Source organism: Palaemon carinicauda, chromosome 2 (genome assembly GCF_036898095.1).
Source record: "Palaemon carinicauda isolate YSFRI2023 chromosome 2, ASM3689809v2, whole genome shotgun sequence".
Classification (NCBI taxonomy): domain Eukaryota; kingdom Metazoa; phylum Arthropoda; class Malacostraca; order Decapoda; family Palaemonidae; genus Palaemon; species Palaemon carinicauda.
In genome coordinates this window covers 57426314-57450764 of record NC_090726.1, presented here as the reverse complement: position 1 = coordinate 57450764, position 24451 = coordinate 57426314, and the positions used below count along the sequence as shown (strand labels likewise).

Below are 24451 nucleotides of genomic sequence, written 5' to 3'. Positions count from 1 at the left end.
TTCATCTTAAATCTTGAACTCGTTTTTGGATAGATTTAATTTTTGATGACAAAGAGAGTATGGACTTTCTTTGACTTTTAAATGGCCGACCCTTCCCTTAGACGGAAGTGTGTTTAGGCTTTTAGCAATTATCTTATCACGTTATAAATTAATTATAGATTTTCCTCTATATATTTTATATCTCACCGCCTTTATTAGGCCTCTTCGATTAACTTTCCATTTATAATAAACATAAAAATAAATTTTAATGATTTGTTTATATGCGATCTATCCTGAGAGTAGGCGGTCCTAACTTGGAAACCGAAGTTAAACAACGTTGAGCCCTTTCAATCGTAAATAGCTTTTAAAGAGCTAATGATTTAAAACTTTTTAAATGAATATTTTTTAATAGATATTTTATGAAAGATTTTCTTTGAATAGTCTTCGTACTGTTTCAAAGATGAACTAACGTTTAGTTTATTTATGCTACGCAGTTTGCGCTCTATCGTTACGATAGAGAGAGAGAGAGTATCACGGTTTCACTTTGCAGAAAGAGTAAATCGATTCTGACGTTTTGTTCATTCTTCTTTCAAAGCTTAAATGTTTTAAATTCTATTTTAAAGGAACTTTTTAATTGAAAAACCTTTCAGTTTTTTCCTTTGGTCAAATAACATGTTTTTTTGACGAAACGTAAGTGGGCTCTTCTCTTAGGTGCGAAATCAAGAGAGAGAGAGAGAGAGAGATAGAGACGGAGGGAGAGAGAGGAGAGAAAACGTTCCGTTCAAGCGGGTAACGTTGTTCTCGAGTTACTCTCGTCCCTAGTCTCTGTACGGGGAGAAAGGATAAAACGTTTTTAGTTTTTTATTCTCGTCCCCAGGCAATGTACGGTGAGAGATTGAAAACGTAGTTTTGAATGAACTAGTGTTTAGTCTCTTCCCCAGCCACTGAATTTTTTATCTTAAAATATGTTTACTGTTTTTTGCTGGTATTAATGTGCTTGCATTATACGACTGATTTCGCAATTACTACCTTTTGATGAGGGTAGAATTGCGTGCTTCAGGTAGAAATCAGTAAAAGTTTCGATTTCAGTGAAATAAGTGCAAAACAGAAAATCGTAGTGATAAAGTGATATTGCGCAAAGTGTTATCAGTGTTGCGACCGAGGGTTCGTCTGTTCGTGCCTGTCGTTCGCCTAGTCCGGGACCTCTTGCAAGCTCCCAAGCCCAGGGGAGAAGTAATGTCGTACGACTTACGGGTTCGAGAGGCCTTGATCAGCGAACAGACGTTCCCTCTATGGTATCGGGTGTATCTTACCAAGATCACCCCTACCATAAGGCGAGAGAGACGATTTTCTCCTCGTCATCCGAAGGCTTTTCGCATAAGAAACCTGAAACAAGGTTTCGAGGCCCTTAAGCGAAAGTCAGTCCTTTCAGGACAGGTCCAGCATCCTGGTTGTAGCCATTAGGACAGCTCTGACCCTATGCAGTCATCGGAAGACTGCTCGCCGCCTAACAAAAGCGTAACACAGACTCCGAGAGTCTTTTTGTTGGCAAGGTTTTGCGGTCACAGACGTTACCCTCGTCTCTTACCGCAACCATTTCCGTTGATCCTAAATGGGTTGTACGGCAAGACATGCAGAATAAGCTTGCCTCCCTTATGGAAGACTATTCTGCCGATAAGTCCGTTGAGCCTAGCCGTTTATCTCATCGAGATCCTGGCTTCAGCCACCCTAACGTTCCTTTGTGCGTCCTGTTGACGTTGGCGTAGCTAAGTCACGTCAGTCAGGTTGTTTAGAACCACACTCGATGCGGTCTCGTGTGGATTTTCAGCCACATTTGGACGTTAGGCCACTTGCTGATGCTCCTGTTGACGTTCAGGACGTTCGCTAACAATCGGAGTTGACTTGTTTTGACGCTGAGCGTCAACCTCCGCATTCTAGAGTTGTTTTGACTGCTCAGTCTAGGTGGTCAAAGCAGTCTCGAGTGGACGCTGTGCATCCTCACGCACCTGTTGTTGTTGACAGTTCACAGACTGTCAAGCAGTTACATGACATTGCGTCCTGGTCTCTCGCACCTGTTGTTGTTGACAGTTCACAGACTGTCAAGCAGTTACATGACGTTGCGTCCTGGTCCGCTACTAATGCACCAGTGCGTGTGGACTCTGCTTGTAAAGCATTGCCACCGCGGTAGGTCTCTCCCTTGCTTGAGACTCAGCTATTATCGGACAAGGTTCCTTCAGATGAGGAAGTTGCTGTTCCCCCTACTACTGATATTCCCTTGAGGACTCTGTCAGACGGAGAGGAGCCTAAAGCTGCTTAGCCCTCTATGGACTTTAAATAAATCATGCTGATTTTTAAGGATCTTTGTCCGGATCTTTTTGTAACTGCTGCTCCTCGTTCGCCTAAACGTCAGAGCTTACACTAGGCCTAGCTACTTCGAAGCCGTTGTTTTATAAGCTAGTGCTCTCTCGCTCTCCTAGAGAGCTTTACGTTTGCTAGGCGACTGGTTTATCACCAGGAGGAGTTTGGGGGATACAGCCTTTGCTTTCCCTTCTTTTAAACTGGCTTATAGAGCGAGAGTCTGATATGACACGAGAGAAGTTCTCGGCTTGGGAGTTCCTGCCTCTGCCCAGATAGACTTCTCAAACCTCATAGACTCTCCCTGGCGCCTGGCCATGAGACGCTCCAAGATTTTACAGGTCAACTTCACAGCTGTTTTCGAGCCTTTGAGGTTTTGCTGTACAATTATGTCATGCATAAACAAGGCTTTCAGGGATGGCTCCAATGATCTGACAGCCACGTTCTCTGCAGGAACAAGTCCCTCAGGGATGGCTCCATGATTTGGCAGCCATGTTCACTGCAGGAGTACGTAAGAGGCAAGTGCGCTCAATGTGTTCATTGTCAAGACAAACTTCACGATGAAGTCTACCAGGCTGTCTTGACAGCATTTATGGAAGGCGACTGGATGGTCTCTCTCGACCTTCAGGAGGCATACTTCCACATTCCTATACACCCGGATTCCCAACCGTTTCTGAGGTTTGTTTACAGGAATGTGGGGTACCAGTTTCGAGCTATCGGGGATCCGAGCCTCCCTGTACTTGGACGACTGGCTTCTCAGAGCATCGTCCAGCCTTCGCTGTCTGCAGGATCTACATTGGACGTTGAGTCTGGCCAGGGAGTTGGGACTTGTGGTCAACCTAAAAGTCCCAACTGATCCCATCCCAGATTATTCTATTTTTGGGGATGGAGATTCGCAGTCAAGCCCTGCTCGAAGTCCAACTAATGCCTAAAAGAAAACGTTTATTCAGTCAGGAGTTGGAACAGTCTCGTAGGGACTCTCTCATCCCTGGAGCAGTTTGTCTCACTAGGGAGACTACCCCTTCTGCCTCTCCGGTTCCATCTAGCCTCTCACTGGAACTAGGACTAGACATTAGAGACGGTATCATTCCCAGTCTCCGAACCAATAAAGGCATGCCTGAAATGGTGGGACAGCAATATCAGTCTGAGAGAGGGACTATCCCTAGCAGTCAAGAACCCAAACCACGTGTTGTCCTCAGACGCGTCGGGTTTGGGTTGGGTGCGACCCTGGACGGTCGGGAATGCGCGGGTCTTTGGACCTCAAGTCAGAAGAGCATGCACATCAACGGCAAGGAGCTATTAGCAGTCCACTTGGCCTTGATGATATTAGGAAGCGTCTTCGAAACTAAGTGGTAGAGGTCAACTCAGACAACACCACAACTTTGGCGTACATCTCCAAGCAAGGAGGCACACACTCCTTCACGCTGCTCGAGATCGCAAGGGACCTTCTCTTATGGTCTAGAATTCGAGGCATCTCCCTGTTGACGAGATTCATCCAGGGGGACTTGAACGTCTTGGCAGACTGTCTCAGTCGGAGGGGTCAGGTGATACGTGATACCCACGGAATGGACCCTCCACAAGGACGTGGGCAAGAGTCTTTGGGCTTCTTGGGGTCAACCAACCATAGACCTCTTTGCCTCCTCGTTGACCAAAAGGTTACCAATCTTTTGCTCTCCAGTCCTAGATACAGAAGCAATCTACTGGATTGGTCTTTTATGGACTTATATGCATTCCCACCATTCAAGATAGTCAACAAGGTACTGCAGAAGTTCGCCTCTCACGGAGGGACAAGGTTGACGTTGGTTGCTACCCTCTGGCCCGCGAGAGAGTGGTTCACCGAGGTACTTCAATGGCTGGTAGACTTTCCAAGAAGTCTTCCTCTAAGGGTAGATCTGTTACGTCAGCCCCACGTAAAGAATGTCCATCAAAGCCTCCCAGCTCTTCGTCTGACTTCCTTCACACTATCGAAAGACTCTCAAGAGCTAGAGGATTTTCGAAGGAGGCAGTCAGTGCGATTGCAAGAGCTAGGAGAGCTTCTACCATTAGAGTATACCAGTCGAAGTGGGAAGTCTTTCGAGACTGGTGCAAGTCAGCATCTGTGTCCTCGTCCAGTACCTCTGTAGCCCAAATCGCAGATTTTCTTTTACATCTGAGAAAGGTTCGCTCCCTTTCAGCTCCCACGATTAAGGGCTACAGGAGCATGTTGGCTTCGGTCTTTCGACATAGAGGCTTAGATCTTTCCAACAATAAAGATCTCCAAGATCTCCTTAAGTCTTTCGAGACCTCTAAGGAACGTCGTTTGGCAACTCCTGGATGGAACTTAGACGTGGTCCTAAGGTTCCTCATGTCAGACAGGTTTGAGCCATTACATTCAGCCTCCCTGAAGGATCTCACCCTCAAGACACTTTTCCTAGTGTGCTTGGCTTCGGCTAAAAGGGTCAGTGAACTTCATGCCTTCAGTAAGAACATCGGCTTTTCTACAGAAAAAAGCCACTTGTTCACTTCAACTTGGTTTCCTGGCCAAAAATGAACTGCCTTCTCGTCCTTGGCCTAAATCTTTTGATATTCCTTGCTTATCAGAGATCGTAGGCAACGAACTGGAAAGAGTATTATGTCCTGTTAGAGCTCTTAAGTTCGATTTAGCTCGTACTAAGTCATTACGAGGGAAATCTGAGGCATTATGGTGCTCAGTTAAGAAACCTTCATTGCCTATGTCAAAGAATTCTTTGTCATATTTTATCAGTTTTTTTTTAATACGAGAAGCTCATTCTCACTTGAATGAGAAAGACCGATGTTTGCTTAAGGTTAAGACGCACGAAGTTAGAGATATAGCATCCTCCGTGGCCTTCAAGCAAAATAAATCTCTGCAAAGTATTATGGACGCGACTTTTTGGAGAAACAAGTCAGTGTTCGCGTCATTTTACTTAAAAGATGTCCAGACTCTTTACGAGGACTGCTACACACTGGGTCCATTCGTTGCAGCGAGTGCAGTAGTGGGTGAGGGTTCTACCACTACACTTCCCTAATTCCAATATCCTTTTAATCTGTCTCTTGAAATGTTTTTAATATTGTTTTATGGGTTGTTCGGAAGGCTAAGAAGCCTTTCGCATCCTGATTGATTTGGCGGGTGGTCAAAGTCATTTCTTGAGAGCGCCCAGATTAGGGGTTTGATGAGGTCCTGTTGTATGGGTTGCAGCCCTTGATACTTCAGCTCCTGGGAGTCTGTCAGCATCCTAAGAGGATCGCTGGGCTCCGTGAGGAAGACAGACTTACAAGGCAGAGTAATCGTCTAAGTCAACTTCCTCACCAGGTACCTATTTATTTTGGTTTTGTTATATTGATAACTGCCAAAATGAAAAAACTCTTAGCTTATACGCTGTAAACATAATTAACTCTGGTCTCTACCCACCTCCTTGGGTGTGAATCAGCTATTATATATTCACCGGCTAAGTTAAATATTTAAAAATGATATTTTAATTATAAAATAAATTTTTGAATATACTTACCCGGTGAATATATAAATTAAATGACCCTCCCTTCCTCCCCAATAGAGACACAGCGGGACGAGAAGAATTGAAGGTTTTGTTTACATACAAGAGTGGTATCTGGCCGACAGTTGGCGCTGGTGGGCACACCCGCAACCTTCATAGCGATCGCTCGCGAGTTTTTTAGTATGTTTTCTGTCGAGCCGCAGAGTTGCAGCTTTTATATATTCACCGGGTAAGTATATTCAAAAATTTATTTTATAATTAAAATATCATTTTACAAAAATGTTATTTTTATTACTAAAATAAATTTTTGAATATACTTACCCGATGATCATGTAGCTGTCAACTCTGTTGCCCGACAGAAATCTACGGTCGGGATACGCCAGCGATCGCTATACAGGTGGGGGTGTACACAACAGCGCCATCTGTGGTCAGGTACTCCAGTACTTCTTGTCAACAAGACCTCAATTTTCTCCTCGGTCCACTGGTTCTCTATGGGGAGGAAGGGCGGGTCATTTAAATCATGATCATCGGGTAAGTATATTCAAAAATTTATTTTAGTAATAAAAATAACATTTTTCAAAATTAATGTTACCCGATGATCATGTAGCTGATTCACACCCAGGGTGGTGGGTGGAGACCAGTATACATGTTAACAAAGAAGCTAAGTATCCCGTATTTCATTTTTATTAGTTATTCAAAATAACAATAAAAAATAAATAAGTACCTGGTAAGGAAGTCGACTTGAACCATTACTCTGCCTTTAATAAGTACGTCTTCCTTACTGAGCGTAGCGGTCCTCTTAGGATGCTGAACGACTCTTAGGTGGCTGAAGTATAAAGGGCTGCAACCCATACTAAAGGACCTCATCACAACCTCTAACCTCGGCGCTTCTCAAGAAAGAATTGACCACCCGCCAAATCAACAAGGATGCGGAAGGCTTCTTAGCCGACCGTACAACCCATAAAAAGTATTCAAGAGAAAGGTTAAAAAGGTTATGGAATTATGGGAATGTAGTGGCTGAGCCCTCACCTACTACTGCACTCGCTGCTACGAATGGTCCCAGGGTGTAGCAGTTCTCGTAAAGAGACTGGACATCTTTGAGATAGAATGATGCGAACACTGACTTGCTTTTCCAATAGGTTGCATCCATAACACTCTGCAGAGAACGGTTCTGTTTGAAGGCCACTGAAGTAGCCACAGCTCTCACTTCATGTGTCCTTACCTTCAGCAAAGCAAGGTCTTCTTCCTTCAGATGAGAATGTGCTTCCCTAATCAGAAGCCTGATGTAGTAAGAAACTGAGTTCTTAGACATTGGAAGAGAAGGCTTCTTGATAGCACACCATAAGGCTTCTGATTGTCCTCGTAAAGGTTTTGACCTTTTTAGATAGTACCTAAGAGCTCTAACTGGGCAAAGTACTCTCTCCAGTTCGTTCCCCACCAAGTTGGACAGGCTTGGGATCTCGAACGACTTAGGCCAAGGACGTGAAGGAAGCTCGTTTTTAGCAAAAAAACCGAGCTGCAAGGAACATGTAGCCGTTTCAGATGTGAAAACTATGTTCCTGCTGAAGGCGTGGATCTCACTTACTCTTTTAGCTGTTGCCAAGCACACGAGGAAAAGAGTTTTTAATGTGAGGTCCTTAAAAGAGGCTGATTGGAGAGGTTCAAATCTTGATGACATAAGGAACCTTAGGACCACGTCTAGATTCCAGCCTGGAGTGGACAACCGACGTTCCTTTGAGGTCTCAAAAGACCTAAGGAGGTCCTGTAGATCTTTGTTGGTGGAAAGATCCAAGCCTCTGTGGCGGAAAACCGCTGCCAACATACTTCTGTAACCCTTGATCGTAGGAGCTGAAAGGGATCTTACGTTCCTTAGATGTAACAGGAAGTCAGCAATCTGGGTTACAGTGGTACTGGTTGAGGAAACTGCATTGGCCTGGCACCAGCTTCGGAAGACTTCCCATTTAGACTGATAGACTCTGAGAGTGGATGTCCTCCTTGCTCTGGCAATCGCTCTGGCTGCCTCCTTCGAAAAGCCTCTAGCTCTTGAGAGTCTTTCGATAGTCTGAAGGCAGTCAGACGAAGAGCGTGGAGGTTTGGGTGTACCTTCTTTACGTGAGGTTGACGTAGAAGGTCCACTCTTAGAGGAAGAATCCTGGGAATGTCGACCAGCCATTGCAGTACCTCTGTGAACCATTCTCTCACGGGCCAGAGGGGAGCAACCAACGTCAGCCGTGTCCCTTTGTGAGAGGCGAACTTCTGAAGTACCCTGTTGACAATCTTGAACGGCGGGAATGCATACAGGTCGAGATGGGACCAATCCAGCAGAAAAGCATCCACGTGAACTGCTGCTGGGTCTGGAATCGGAGAACAATACAACGGGAGCCTCTAGGTCATCGAGGTAGCGAACAGATCTATGGTTGGCTGACCCCACAGGGCCCAAAGTCTGCTGCAAACATTCTTGTGAAGGGTCCACTCTGTGGGGATGACCTGACCCTTCCGGCTGAGGCGATCTGCCATGACATTCATATCGCCCTGAATGAACCTCGTTCCCAGCGTGAGCTTTCGATCTTTTGACCAGATGAGGAGGTCCCTTGCGATCTAGAACAACTTCCTCGAATGAGTCCCTCCCTGCTTGGAGATGTAAGCCAAGGCTGTGGTGTTGTCGGAGTCCACCTCCACCACCTTGTTTAGCTGGAGGGACTTGATGTTTATCAAGGCCAGATGAACCGCCAACAACTCCTTGCAATTGATGTGAAGTGTCCTTTGCTCCTGATTCCATGTTCCCGAGCATTCCTGTCCGTCCAATGTCGCACCCCAGCCCGTGTCTGATGCGTCCGAGAAGAGACGGCGGTCGGGGTTCTGAACAGCCAAAGGTAGACCTTCCTTGAGAAGAAAGCTGTTCTTCCACCACGTTAGAGTAGACCTCATCTCTTCGGAAACAGGAACTGAGACCGTCTCTAGCGTCATGTCCTTTATCCAGTGAGCAGCTAGATGATACTGAAGGGGGCGGAGGTGGAGTCTCCCTAACTCGATGAACAGGGCCAGCGATGAAAGTGTCCCTGTTAGACTCATCCACTGCCTGACTGAGCATCGATTCCTTCTCAGCATGCTCTGGATGCATTTTAGGGCTTGGTTGATCCTTGGGGCCGACGGAAAAGCCCAAAAAAACTCGACTCTGAACTCCATACCCAGGTAGACAAAGGTCTGGGATGGGACGAGCTGGGACTTCTCTAAATTGACCAGGAGGCCCAGTTCCTTGGTCAGATCCATAGTCCATCTGAGATTCTCCAGACAGCGACGACTTGTGGGAGCTCTTAAAAGCCAGTCGTCTGATGGAGCCGGACACAAGATCATGGTACTGCTGCACAGTCTGTGAACTGTCAACCATGGGGAAGCGAGGAAGTACAGCGACAACCCGAAACTGTCTAAACTGTCTGGGTAGTACAGACAACTCTTTATCGGGTTGCTGAGGTTGCCGCACCGCGTCACAACAAGTCACCTCTGCTGGTTGTTGAACGTCTTCCCAGTGACACACTGACTCCGTAAAAAGAAATCCTCTATCAAGGACTAAGCTTGGACTGCATGTCTTGCAACAAAGCTCCAGGTCTATGGGAGCAGGTGTGGCAACAGACGGGGTTAGCGACTGAAGCGGAACCATTTACCCTCCCTGGAAGCATGTTATGCTTAAATAAAAGTCCATAGGAGGCTAAGCAGCTTAAGGCTCCTCTCCAAATGACAGAGTCCTCAAGGGAATATCAGAAGGAGGGAGAACAGCACTTTCTCATCTACAGGAACCATATCCGAGAAAAGCTAAGTTCTCTCAGTGAGGGTAAGCCTCAACTCCTGCCTGACTAGTTTGCTGCTGGCGAGTGGCGGTAACCACAGTGTGTTGCGGAGGCTGACACACCGTGTCAAAACACGGCAGCTTGTGGTAGCTCCCGCACGGCAACGGAGTGCTCTGTGTGTGGGAGTCATCAAACATCTGGCAGGGTTGACTGTGCATGGGTGGAGGAGCTCTCACAACAAGAGTGTGAGAGCATGAAGCCATGCCGGGCGCACAACCGTGGGAGGTGTAGGCCCACGGGTGCATCGTCAACCTTCTCCGCAGTCGGAGTGTGGGAGCTGGCAACAACAAAAGCAGAGTGCTGGTGCGTGGGAGGGGCTGCGGTGGGTTGAGGAGCATGCGGTATGGTATGCAGAGCATGCTGTAAGGTATGCAGAGCATGCTGTATGGAATGCAGAGCATGCTGTAAGGTATGCAGAGCATGCTGTAAGGTATGCAGAGCATGCGGTATGGTATGCAGAGCATGAGGTAAGGCATGCGGCTCATGCTGCATGGTATGCGGCTCATGCTGCATGGTATGCGGCTCATGCTGCATGCGGCTCATGCTGCATGGCATGCGGCTCATGCTGCATGGGATGAGGCTCATGCTGCATGGAATGAGGCTCATGCTGCATGGGATGAGGCTCATGCTGCATGGTATGAGGCTCATGCTGCATGGAATGCGGCTAATGCTGCATGGTATGCGGAGCATGCTGTAAGGTCTGCAGAGCATGCTGCATGGGCTGAGGAGAATGCCGCATAGTGCTGGAACCCGGCAACTCCTGATGCGGCAGCTCACGCATGTTAGCAGATGGTGCAGCAAGAACATGCGTCTGGCAGTGAGGACTGCGCATCGGTGGAGGAGCTCTCACAGGTGTGGTGTGGGAGCAGGCAGCCGCAGTATCTGCTGAGCGCACAACCTCAGCGGGTTGTAGGTAAACAGGCTGCATTGTCAACCTTCCAGCATGATACTCCTGTATGAAGGAGCAAGCTGAGACTGTAAAGTCTGCAGCATGGACCACTAGGGTCTATGAAAGACAACAACAAACGGAGCTACTGTCCGTTGTGACTGAGGGTCTAAAACAGCTGGTGCGGCAACAGACGGAGTTACTGCCTGTTGCGGTACCACCTAGCCTCTCTTAGGAGGTGTGCAGTTGTCGTACTGCAGCGAGTCCGAACTGACCCAGTGGCTACACCTAGGCCGTTGGACTTGCGCGGAAGGGACCGACTTGCACTTAAAAGCTGCAAGATTTGGTCCATGGTCTCTGCGAGAAACCTCTTCCGCAGACGAGGAATAAATGGGCTCTCCCGTCTTTGTGTGGGTGGGGTGATCACGTCGGCAACGTGTGTAGATACACCCGAAACCACAGTGGGAAACGTCTGTTCGTCGATCAAGGCCTGAGGAACCCATAAGTCCTTCGACATTACTTCTCCCCCGGGCTTGGGAGCTTGTAAGAGGTCCCAGACTAGGTGAACCACTGGCACGAACAGACGAACCCTCGAACGCAACACTGTAACACTTTGCGCATATCACTTTATCACTTTTGATTTTCTGTTTGCACTTATTTCACTGAACTCGAAACTTTAAGTGGTTTGTACCTGAAACACGCAATCCTATCCTTCATTAAAAGGTAGTAATTGCGAAAACAGTATTACAATGTAACAGAAAAACATAATGAAAGATAAAGAATTCAGTGGCTGGAAAAGAGACTAAACACTAGATCAAATAAACTACGTTTAAAATCTCTCACCGCATAAAGCCTGGGAACAAGAATAAAACTCTAGAAACGTTTTACTTTCTTCCCCTCTATTGGCTAGGGAGAAGAGCAAAAAACGAGAACAACGTTACCCGCTTGAACGAAACGTTTATCCTCCTCTCTCTCCCTCCGTCTCTATCTCTCTCTCTCTCTCTCTTGACTTAGAACCTGAGAGATGAGCCCAATTATATATATCGTTAAAACATATTATTTGTTAAAGGAAAAAAACTGAAAGGTTTCCCAAATAAAAAGCTCCTTTATTAGAATTAAAACCATTTAAGCTAAGAAAGAATGAACGAAACGCTAGAATCGGTTTACTCTTACTGCAACGTGAAACCGTGAATACTCTCTCTCTATCGTAACGATAGAGCGCAAGTTGAACGTTCTGAACGTCAACAACTGCGGAGACTAAACAAAACGTTAGTTCAACTTTGAAAACAGTACGAGACTTATCAAAGAAAATCTTTCAAAAACATAAAATTAAAATAGTGAAGGCTAAACTCTAGAGCAAATACATCACCAAATCGTGAGCAATAACTCCAGAATCAACAGCGTATCCCAGTAGGTCTAGCCGGTGGCACGACAGGGGAAAAATTGAGGACTTGTTGACAAGAAGTACTGGAGTACCTGACCACAGATGGCGCTGTTGTGTACACCCCCACCTGTATAGCGATCGCTGGCGTATCCCGACCGTAGATTTCTGTCGGGCAATAGAGTTGACAGCTACATGATCATCGGGTAAGATTAATATTGAAAAATTGAAAGTAATTTGCATTTTTGTGCGAGTGAGAGGAGTAGCTGGCAACCCTCGCTACCCCTCTCTACCCTCGCTAACTAGTGGTTTGGCTAGTTGCCACTTCGCTTGAAAGTGTTAATGGCTAGTCTTCCAGCTTTGCCGAAAGATAATCCCCTAATAAGCAGCTACAGGTTTGTATCGTTAGGAAAAATACATATTACTTTCAAATGTGTCATGTTTATTTAAGAAAATTGTGGATGTTAAAATAGAAAATTTTTTATTTTAAGAATATAGAATGTTATTTTTATCTATTTTTTATTTCTGATTTCAGATGAGAGATACAAAGAAAGTATCGGTATGGCCAGTAGGGCTTGTAGGAGGTGTTATGGTAGAGAGACCCCAAGTTTTATTGGTTGATCATGAGAGTAGGTATGAAGTTTCTGGATGGCTTACGGGTTGGAGACCAGATCGTCCATTTGCTACAGATATGGCTGGATTTGCTGTAAATTTAAATCTTCTGATGGAAAGTCCTGATGCTGAGTTTTCATTCAAATCTAAGAGGGGTTTCCTTGAATCAGACTTCTTGGAAAAAATTACCACTCGATCTGAGTTAGAACCTAAAGCTGATCTGTGTACAAAGGTAATGTAATAATGTTTTCATATTTGTTAAGGAAGAGGTGCTTTATCTCTAATTTGCTTTCATATTTCTTTTCAAATGTCATATGTTTCCTTATACAAATACAAACCTTTATTTGTTTTGAAAAAATTAGACCATTGCAGGTCCCATAAATGAAAACTTATCATAAAGGTACCAGTAGCAGTTGCCAAATGACTCCCATTCTCCCGATGTGGGGAATACCTCTACGTACCTCCATTCATTGTAGCTCCTAATTACTGTATTTTGCTACCATTACATACCTTTATTCACTGTAGCTCATCATTATTTTGCCTGACTCATCACAGCAATAATATACTTTGAGCCACAGACCTGTATTTAATTTATTCAATTTAGATTTTAATTCCAGTTTCAATTTTGATTTAGCAAGGTTTTTCATGAATTTTTACTTTATTCGCATATACGTAATGTATTTTCAAGAAACTCCTGTTATGTTTATATTTGTCTTGAAGTCTAACTTTATATCGATGTTCACCTTAAAACTAAAAATCTAGTTTTCTTTACTTTCAATTGGCTTAGGCCTCTAGTATAGTACTGAGATAATCTGGTAGTTATTGGAATAACCTCAGTTTTAGTATTCAGCATCCCTTTTCTCTTCAATTATTTAGTCAACTTCACATAAAATATAGTATCGATGTATACCCTCTCAAGATTGGATGGTGTTTATGATTTAGGTTAATAGCAATAATAAAAGATGTCTTTCTAGATTTATTAGTAATTCCCATGAAAATTGTTCATGAAAATTGCTGGGTGTTCATGATCCTCTTTCTCTCAAGCTGGAATATTGTGATTTAGATAATCATTTTGAAGAATGTGATCTCTAATCTTCCTTATGTTCAGATAATAGCTGTCCATGTTAAGAGTTCGTAATGAAAAAGTAAAATTTAGTTCAAGGGAAACCCCAAAAATTGATAAGGAGGAGGAGAAGGATAATGCCTCCCGTTGAGATACTACCACTAGAGAGTTATTGGATCCTTTAACTAGCCAGACAGTACTACATTGGATCCCTCTCTCTGGTTACGGCTCATTTTGTCTTTGTCTACACATACACGGAATTGTCTGGCCTATTCTTTCCGTATTCTCCTCTGTCCACATACATGACAAAACTGGGAATACCAAGTAATTCTTCTTTGCACAAGGGTATAACTACTGCAATGTAATTGTTCAGTGGCTACTTTCCTCTTGGTAAGGGTAGAAGAGACTCTTTAGCTGTGGTAAGCAGCTCTTCTAGGAGAACACCACTCCAAAATAAAACCATTGTACTCTATGGCTGGGTAGTGCTATAGCTTCTGTACCATGGCCTTCCACTGTCTTGGATTAGAGTTCTCTTGCTTAAGGGTACACTCAAGCATGCTGTTCTATTTTATTTCTCTACCTCTTGTTTGTTTTGAAGTTTTTATAGTTTATATATAAATTATCTAATTTAATGTTGTTACTGTTCATAAAATATTTTATTTTGATTATTTATTACTTCTCTTGTAGCTTATTTTTTTCCTTATTTCCTTTCCTCACTGGGCTATTTTTCCCTGTTGGAGCCCTTGGGTTTATAGCATCTTGGTTTTCCAACAGGGGTTATAGCTTGGCTTGTAATAATAATAATAATAATAGCTATTAACTAGCTTTTGGTATTCCATAGTAATGAGCTTTATAAGACTTTTACTCCATTGTCTAATTCTAAGAAGACCAGCAAGTTTTTGGGCAAAGGCAGTGATTTTAGCCTAACCTGCCCCGTTTTGAGCCCTAGGTAAACTCCTCAAGTTTTGCCAGATAGTTTTAGGTCACCACTCAGTAAGGGTTCTGATGGAGCACAGCGCTGACAGAGTCGGTCACCTCTACATGAGCCTAGCACTCTCGAGTTACTTTGTATCCTATTGCAAAACCCTTGCATCCGAAATTCTGATCGGAGAGCGAGGTGGTTGATTGTATCCTAATATCCTTCCACTCACTGAAGTAAGTGCTCAGGATAAACCAATTTATATTTATATTAATGGTGTGAAATATTTTATGGTTCCTGTAGAACAGAAAAGACTATTTTTACATAAATCTTTTAAAGTTTCATGCTTCGGATGATTGTGAGCACAGCCTAATGTTGGCATGGCCACTTTCTTTTGTCGAGTTTACCGTAGTGGTGTTTATTTTGATTATTCTGCTGCTAAAGAGTCCCTTACCTAGCTTAGGTGTAAATGTTACAAGGAAAGCTTGTGGACACTGTATCTGCAGCATATAACCCAGGCGATATTTAATCTAATTTTCAGCAAATTTTTGCTACGTGACCTTAACAAGTTTATCTTTTGACCTTAAATATGACCTTTAAAATCATTGGTGATGAATTCATTGAAATTATCAGGTCTTAAAACCTCTAAACAGAGGCCAAAATCACTCCTTTAGCCCACACTAAGGCCATTTTAGGTTATTTTTCAGCCAAATTATGCTATTTGACCTACTGACTTTCATATGACCTAGTTCATTTACATTAGCATAATTGAAACTCTCTCAAAAACCCCCCTTAGTGACACTGGGATAAGTTTTCTAGGCTGTCTAGGACTAATTTTAAAGATACACCCAAGTTAAATCTAGCACTCAAGTTCTAAACCCTGAGTGGTGAAGTAGCAGGCCTTCCTTTAAGATCTCTTTGCACCGAATAGTCTGGCCTATCTTTATACATTCTCTTCTTTCCTCTACTCGTGAATTGAAAAATTTTTCACTCAAAGGGTTAACTGCTGCGCTGTAATTGTTCAGTGGCTTCTTTCCAATTGATAAGGGTAGAAGAGTCTCTTTACCTATGGTAAGCAGCTCCTCTAAAAGGACGACATTCCAAAATCAAACCATTGTTCTCCAATCTTGGGTAGTGCCATAGCCTCTGTACTATGGTCTTCCACTGTAAATGAGTTAATGTTCTCTTGCTTAAGGGTACACTCGGCATCACTATTCATGTTTTTTTCCTTTCCTCATTGGGCTATTTTCCCTGTTTAAGCCCTTGAGCATATAACATGCTGCACAACTAGGGTTGTAGATTAGCCAGTAATAATAATAACAGGTGTCCCAGCCAAAATGCCTAGAGGACTTGATAAAATTGAAGAAAATCACAATTACAGTCTTTTGCAATAGAGCCATCTATGGTACGGAAAGCCTGCATCTCGACCTGTGGGTGTTGTCCATGGTCTAAGAGGGCTATTGAATCCCTCTGTAGGACCAATACCTTTTTCAACTTATCTAAATAATTTATCCATATATTTTGAAAGAGATTGCAAAAATCCTACATAAGAATGTGATTGAAAAGGTTTTGGATCCATCTCCAGGGTTTTACGAGAAGTTATGCTTACACCCCAAAGCAGTGGTTCTTAACCTTTTTCAGTGTTCGCACCCTTTTCAAATCAGCAGTCAGTTCTTGCACCCCCTGGATTCTGAATATATGAGAAAGCTAAAAATACAAATTTGATGTAATAACCAACGCTGGTGCTATGGAGGAATGAGGTAAGGGGGTGGGGAAGGATAGTCGTAGTAGGAGGCAGCAGACGGGTGTAGGACGGCACCTCGTTGTTCGGGGGGATGTTGATGAGGGAAAGGTCTAACTAGTGAGGGACCTATGGTCATGGTTCTATCACGCCCCAGATTTCTATACCGACACTCATAGAGTGAGCGAGCTGGGTTTATTCCTGGCATTCCATGCATCCTTTTTTTCTCTGGTATATTTAGCAATAACTATGCCTTAGAAATGGTGCTATAGGAGCATTTTACTGGGCGACACAGGTTCCTCGCCCCAAAAATTGATTTTTCCTTCGTCAAAATCCCTTTTTTCATTCAATATTCATTCATACAGCTTAAAGTTCTTTCAAGAGAAAAAATTGAGTATGTATCAACAAGAATATCTTTTTTTTCATTTGGTTCAAAATTACACTATATTTTGCCCATACTGCACTGTAAACCTAGTGACTTCGTTGTTGCTGTTTTTTCTCCATAATGGCATCAAATCTTGGTGTCTTAGTACTGAGTGCTACTCGCAAGTCATGTTCAAAATTCAGCTGATTTCTGCTTTTCGTTTTGATGTGAAGTAGACAAGAAAATCCTTGCTCACACAAGTAGGTAGTTGCAAAAGGTACCAGCACTTCGAGTGCTTTCGTTGCTAATGTAGGGTATGCTTCCAGCTGAGAAGGCCAGAAGTGGTCTAGCTGACTATTGGTGAACTCCATTTGGATTCCATGATTGTGTCTCATGTCGATGAGATCTTTCTTGATGTTGCCATCATCGTCAAAATCTTCCAAATTCTACTGGAAAGGGTTCAAGATCCAGTTATTACAGGCTTGTAACTCTCCAGAGGAGCCAGAGGAGAAGTAACCATAAAAAAAGTCTTCAAAATTCTACATGAAAGGGTTCCAGATCCAGTTATTACAGGCTTGTAACTCTCCACAGGAGAAGTAACCATGAAAGAAGCTAGCTCTCTCTCTCTCTCTCTCTCTCTCTCTCTCTCTCTCTCTCTCTCTCTCTCTCTCTCTCTCTCTCTCTCTCTCTCTCTCTCTCTCTCTCTCTCTCTCTCTCTCTCTCTCTCTCTCTCTCTCTCTCTCTCTCTCTCTCTCTCTCTCTCTCTCTCTCTCTCTCTCTCTCGTGTGTGTGTGTGTGTTTGAGTAACTTAACAGATGCAAACTTTAACTTTCCTATACATCAAAATTCAAGGATTCTAACTTGTTTATCAATTCAAATGCCTGTATTTCCATCTCAAGACAGCTCCCCTAATCTTCACCATTATGATTGCTCACATCTTGAAATGGCAGAGGTTTCTGTGAAATACGAATCTGTTGTATCTGGATGACTGGCAATGTTTGAACGCTTTGTTAAAAAGAATTTTGGTTCAACAAGTGTAGCTACTCATTTTGCTGAAACAATTTGGAGTCCTTGACAATTTGAAGAAGCCTCTTTTGAATCCAGCTCTGAGTATTCTTATTTGGGAATGATAATAAGTTCCATTGGAAAATTTCAGGAGGATGAGATCACCGTCAGTTCAGTTGTGGACGAGACTGCTAGTGACAATTTTTTTTTTTAAAGTTCATTCTGGTGGGTTTCTTAGAGATGAGAGTTTTCCAATACCATCTCAATCGGAATTGGATCAATGGTTCCAGGACTGGTAAGCCATAAAGTGTAAGTTCCTGCTTGCATGATTGCTGATCGGGGCTATTGATGGCGTAATTCCTGTGCCGTCGACAGGTGCACGATTGCCTGCTTCCCGATCGTGACCTGCGACCCCATGCTTCCCGATGGCAACCTGTGATTGAATGCTTCCCAATTGTGACCTGCGATTGCATGCTTCCCAATTGTGACTTGCGATAGTATATTTCTCGATTGCAGTTGCAGGTCATATGGTTCCTGATTGCAGCTCGAGGGTATACTCGGGCATACTATTTTATCTTATTTCTCTTCCCCTTGTTTTGTTAAAAGTTTTTATAGTTTATATAGGAGATATCTATTTTGATGTAGTTTTTAAAATATTTTATTTATCTTATTTCCTTTCCTCACTGGGCTACTTCCCTGTTGGAGCCCCTGGGCTTATAGCATCCTGTTTTTTCAACTAGGGTTGTAGCTTAGCAAGTAAATTAATAATGGCCGATCCTGCAGGAAACAAAGGACAAGAAAAACAACAGCAAGGAGACATGTCTTTCCAGTATTCCAGGAGAGAACACCCTCAGAACATTCTCGTGAAGAAAAAACAAGTCAGATCATGAACGGGATTTCCGATCAAACTGAAACCAACGTCTTGTAACCCGAAGGTCATGGAAGAATACATAACTATGTACAGAATTATATTTTTGAGGAAGGGAATGCTTCTTGATGTGTAACATCTCACCTTGTGTACACGGCGATTATGTAGCACGGTTGTCCTCCCGAGAAAAAATGTTCCAGGTACATCAGGGACGAGATCAGTCAGAGGTGTCTTTGTCACTTGGCTGGGCAAGAGATGAAGACCAAACCCCCAATAACTTGGTCACGCCAAGACTGTTCAAGCTGTGACGGATTGTTTAGAAGTGCAGGAAAACTGATAAGTAGTACATGGACCATTTACACATGAAATCGTGCATGATAATCAGGAAATGGAAGAACTTGTGCGTGACCAATCGTTGCTTGAAACATCGTGATCATGTTGGCTCTTATATGTGGAAGTCAATCGTGCTCATGCTCTCTTATGCAAGTGGAGACTATTGTGCTTGTGCTGCCTCTCTTGTGTATGGAAATGTTCGTTGACAATCGCACTTGTGCTAGAGATTGTGAATTTATCTAAGGTCTTGATCATGTTTGCTCGTGGATAGGGGTCCGAGGTGAACATGCTCGTACTTGTGGGTCTTCTTTTCATGGAAAGCAGATTTTGTGATCAGTCCTCATGCATACGAGTGGGGAAGGTGTTCATTGCTCATGAAAACCAGTAGAGGAACCTACGTCAAGAGGGTACTGTTTCCGGGACAGGAGTTTCTCTTGACTCCTCAAACTCAAATACACGCTCTTCCCCTGGTTGACCATGAAGATGAATCTAACCTTCGATGATGTTGGGGGGACCTCTACCCCTAAAATGGTAGTGCTCCTCTCACCGTTGCCAGTGGGCGCTCTCCTTCATATCGTGTTATGCTTGTTTCTTTGCACCAATGCAATGACCACACTCAGAACGGTGCCTATAGGAGAAACTGGGGTGTTCCTCACGACACCTCTCCTTACGCGGAGGCACCTCAACCAGGGTCCTCGCACTGGATTTGTACTCCCTGTCGTCCTTCTCACGATGACTAAAATATCTACCCGACGTATGGGTGGCCTTCCTACTGGGAGAGGGCGACGAGTGAAAGGATCTATCCAGTTCATCCTCCGAAGAGGAGAAAATATGTGTATGCACACCTGCAAAAGAGTGGTGATGCATCCTTTTTGTTATCCTGGTATCTCGATCAGTCTTCTTAAGCGATCACGGCAGCATGTGGGAGAAGAGAGGCATCCAATCACGTGGAGAAACAGATTAAGTTGAGTGGGGGTATCCTGAACTCCTTCTGGCCACCATGTCCTTGAGAGACGGCAAGAAGGCCCGGCACCAATCAGCATTGCCTGAAAAGCTGAGGTCGTAGTTGTCGTCATCTCCTTTGAGTAGCAAGCGACCCTGAGTGTACGGACATTTTTATGAATCCTCACCTTCCCTGGAGAACCATCTTTGTCCTTTCTGCCTGTCATGGGAGTCATGTCTGAATTCCACTCTTCGGGAGGAGGACTCATTTCTTGAATGCATCTCCCTTTTCAAAACACCCATTCTGATATCTAAGAAAGACTCTGAAGTTAGAAAGCTTTAAGGCTGAAGGAAGAGCAGATCAACTGAGGCCTCTTCACACTGAAGGGCTCACCCGAGAAGAAGAATGAATGGCACTGCCACTGACGGGGACTCTTGGATTACCTCACCTAGAACACTAGAACACCACACGTTGGCATGTGGGGACTAAAATCCAATAGGTGCTTTCTACTTAAAAATTGGGGAGACATACATGTGGAACCTGTTCCTGGTGACGAGAGCAAGGGATCAGCAGCACCTTCTGCATTTTTGGAATGCGAGATTCCTTTTTTACTTCTTCCTTCTTTTGTTGTAGCGTGCCCAATTGTCCTCTTGCCAGCGCTAACCTTCCGGGCATGTGGTAGAGAAGGAATACTGTTGGTCTGCAAGGAGTGCAGGTCAAGTGGATGTCGGCCTCATTGCAACTTATTAAAGTGCCGCAACATTGGTCATTACTTGTGTTTCTTGAGGGATTGCTTCATAAAGAATATGATAAAAGGAACTGCACAAACGCAAACACACCATGATAAAAGGAACTGCACAAACGCAAACACACCAAGAGAGGCACTAAGAGAAAACTCAACAGGTCAGCTCGAGCCGAGTCATGGGAAGTGGTTGTTTGGTTGAGGTCACAGGTGAGACTAGAATGGTGAATTGGGCCTTACAGGAGAAAGGGCTAATCGCTCATTTTTCTTCAAGCCAAATCAGTGAAGCCGAGTCTATTCCCTACTGAAAAGGATTAGGGTTTGTATTTGTATCAGAATAACTATATTATTAATAAAGTTTAAAATTTCCAGATGTTTCATAGACAAGGACATGAAAGTAAATCTTATTTCTTCAAATATTTTTAGCAATCTTATTTTTTCCATTGGTGTTTAAGTGCATTTGTTAGCAATCTTATTTTTTCCATTGGTGTTTAAGTGCATTTGTTAATTCTACCTTATGTTGATTCTTTAACACACTGCCTTAGAAATTTTTGTGAGAAAAATTTTATTCCTTGCTGCTTAATAAATTGTTTGTATTATTCCCTCTTTTGTCAGGTTTATGTGTGGCACACACAAACACTGAAGCCTAATTTGAAAGATGAAGAACGACTAAGGAAAGCTGGAAAATCCACTGATGCTGGCATTGAAGTTTAGATTTTTTCTTTTTCGCTTTATTTTATATTTGGCAAAATTATTTGAATGGTAAGGTTTACCACCAACCTATGCTCTCCAGGTGAAGTCTGGAGAGCTCGCCTACCTCTCTTAAAAACAAGAAGTTGTATTCAAGCCCTGATTGAGCCAAAGGAAACGCAAGGCTTGACATCAAGACTAAGGCACATACTTGTTGAATGTGATAGCTTATTATATCAACATTTGGGAAAGTATAAAAAATACATAGGCATTACCTTTGTTAACTAAAACTTATCAAAGCATAGAAAAAATGCATATGCAAGGTTTTTTTTATGCTGGAAAATGCTTTCTAGATAATAATTACATTGCCAAGAAACCAAAACAACTAAATAGTTAAATACTAAAAATTAATTACAGGCTTCCATAGGAAACAGTCAAAAAATATGGTACAGTATAAACACTGGTTAAGGCAGGGAATTCCTATTAGTGGGAGACTTAACCAATATATACAATCACTACATTGCTGATTTTGAATAGTTATTGATCTCTCAATTTATGTGGCCAAACTGGTTTCTCTAAGTATATGGGAAAGATCTGCAATTTGTATTATGTCAATCAATATTTATGTAGTAGGCAATCTTAACCCCTAAGTAACTCAAGCACTGATTACTAATAGCTTAACCAGTATTTAGTGATAAACTTTACTCTTATTTTTACAAGGTAAATTCAAATGGTCTTGGTAGGTAATAGCAGCTATGAGTCATTGGCAGGCAAAGGTACTGTTGTATTTAGATGGCTTTTGGAGATTTAGTGGTAGGGAAAAATTGACTCAGAAATTAACAGATTATGCACAACAGTAAATTTAGATCAGCAACATAAATTCATACTTGAAAAGGAAGAGCCTCCTTGTGTCTAGTCATGACAATCTTAAATTACACTACCGGATTCATAGCTTTTTCACTGTACCATATACCTCCTGTTGACATTACAATGGTTCGTGCACTGTAGTAGTGATCAAAAGATACAAACTACAAAATGTAGTGATCAAAAGATACAAACTTCAAAATACAAGAACTGAATGTTTACATTTTATATTCTTCAATTTAGACAGATGGCATTTTAGCATCAGTTATGCATAATTTTATACAAATATACAGCGTAACTTTATGGTAAAAGTCATTATTTTAGATCTTTACATTATGAATGAAAAGTGCCAAAGTCTAGTCACTGGAGTTGGGCCATTTACTGATATATTGCCTTGAAACTCTTGCTTCAGTTAGGCCGTTTTGAACAGTGTGATACTTTTCCTGAACTGTTCTGTTAGATGCATGTCACTAGAAAAAACTTTACAAATCAAGGTCACAAAATGAGTGTAAATTACCCATATCTTGCAGTACAGTATATGTTTATCAATTTAATGATTCTGTTTTCTTTAAGTGTACAATTAATAACCATTACACAAATGTTATATGTTTATATAAATTTATTGAAAACAATAGTATTATTTTCTCTCACAAAGGTACTATTTTTATATTTGGGGCATTAAAACATTGCTGAAAAACAATTTAAATATTTATTTAATAAGAAAATGCTGATTAATTCATTCAACTTTAAAACTTCAACACTTGATACAACAATTTCATTTAATAATTCTTTTATATATGTCAACGTGCTTGAAAATATCCTATAATAAAAAATATTTCACTAATTTCTATCTCCCATGCAGTTATACCTTTGACTGGTAAATATAAAATGGCATATTTTCTAAACAAAAATTAAATGAACTTACTCTTAGCAAAAAATATTAGTACCATCTTGCATTAATTTTCAATAATTTTATAATACAGTACGCACATATATTTCCACGTATCAACTTAATTGGTTGCTATTTGGAAGTTTTTAAGTACACATTGAACTCCTATGGAATATGATCATCATTGTATATTAAACTTTTATACTATATGCACAGTACATCATATAAGATGCATAAAACTCATCCTTGCATAGGAACAAATACACCAGCTTAATTTACTTTTCAATGTACACTTACATAATAACGTAAGCACTTTACAGTTTAAAAAAGAATATATAAATCACAGTACTAGAAATATATTTTACAAGTTTTAACATGAAAAATAACACTGATGATGCACAGCATTTATCTAATTTCTCATTACTATACTACAGTATAATACTTTTTCAACATAAAATATTTATTTCATGGGTCATCAAAGGATGATTATAGAGAAATAAGGAATTTAATTTTTTTCTCAAGGTTTGACATTATTAAGAGATAAACTTGATATAAATGTTGACAATCGTTTCTGTAAAGTATTAAAATATTATGCAAATAGGTGCCCGATTTCTCTGAATACATAGCTTTAAAATGAATGAACATACTTTACTTGACTTGGAACGTAAATTGTAAAAATTCTACACAAACCTTTATCCCCTTTCCTATCAATCTTCTTGATCTAACTTTAGTACTAGTCTTAATGTTCCTGTATTGCTGGAATTTGACTAGTGTCTAAAATGTTTTCAAGGGGAATACTTGTCTAAACTATCCATAAACAGAAAAACTTTCTAATTGGTGCATAAACAACAACTTGATATGTAGGTTAATAGCCTCACAAATAATGAAACCACAGGATATACTATTAATTAAAGATACATATCAAAACAAGTTATAACAAATTTAATAGTACTGTAATTACCTGAAATATGTCGCTTATACATTGGGCTGCAGCTTTTGACCAAGAAACAATAAGCCTCTGTATATTGATAAATTTTTATTTGCCTAATATCCTTTGCAATTACTCGTACAATGCATCTTCATAAAATATACATTTACTATAGAAAGTTTTACCATTCCTTACAAATGTGAAAAATAATTTTTTAAGGTTTCTGAGAATGTGGTCACCCATGAGCTAGGTTAGCCTATATGCAGGTCTAGGTAAATCTTATCTAATATAAATGGCAGACTGACCATAAAACGAATGACTTTTGTATCTTGTTCAGTAGGGAAGGGTTATACCGAGGTGAAGATATCTGCAAGGAAAGTTCATCAAGCTCATGTTATTGTAATCCATATTGGATGACAATGAGCGACAAATGAAAATTAATAAAATTGAGGTTATTAATGAATAGTTTGAACATGCCACCCCACCGAATCAGGTTACAAGACTACCTTGCAAGAAATCACCTAGGGGAAATGTTTGTATTGTAGATGTTACT

The 24451-nt window shown here is 41.9% G+C and overlaps 1 protein-coding gene across 1 annotated transcript in view; it reads left to right on the top strand.

Moving 5' to 3' along the window:
- GlcAT-I (Glucuronyltransferase I) overlaps positions 1-23047 on the top strand; it is a 122086-nt gene extending 99039 nt beyond the window's left edge. Inside the window, exons 7-8 of the mRNA XM_068356059.1 lie at positions 12473-12781; positions 21143-23047. Of these exons, the coding sequence (XP_068212160.1) occupies positions 12473-12781; positions 21143-21241 (408 nt within the window). The 3' untranslated portion in view covers positions 21242-23047. The remainder of the gene's footprint in view (positions 1-12472; positions 12782-21142) is intronic.
- The last annotated feature ends 1404 nt before the right edge of the window (positions 23048-24451 follow it).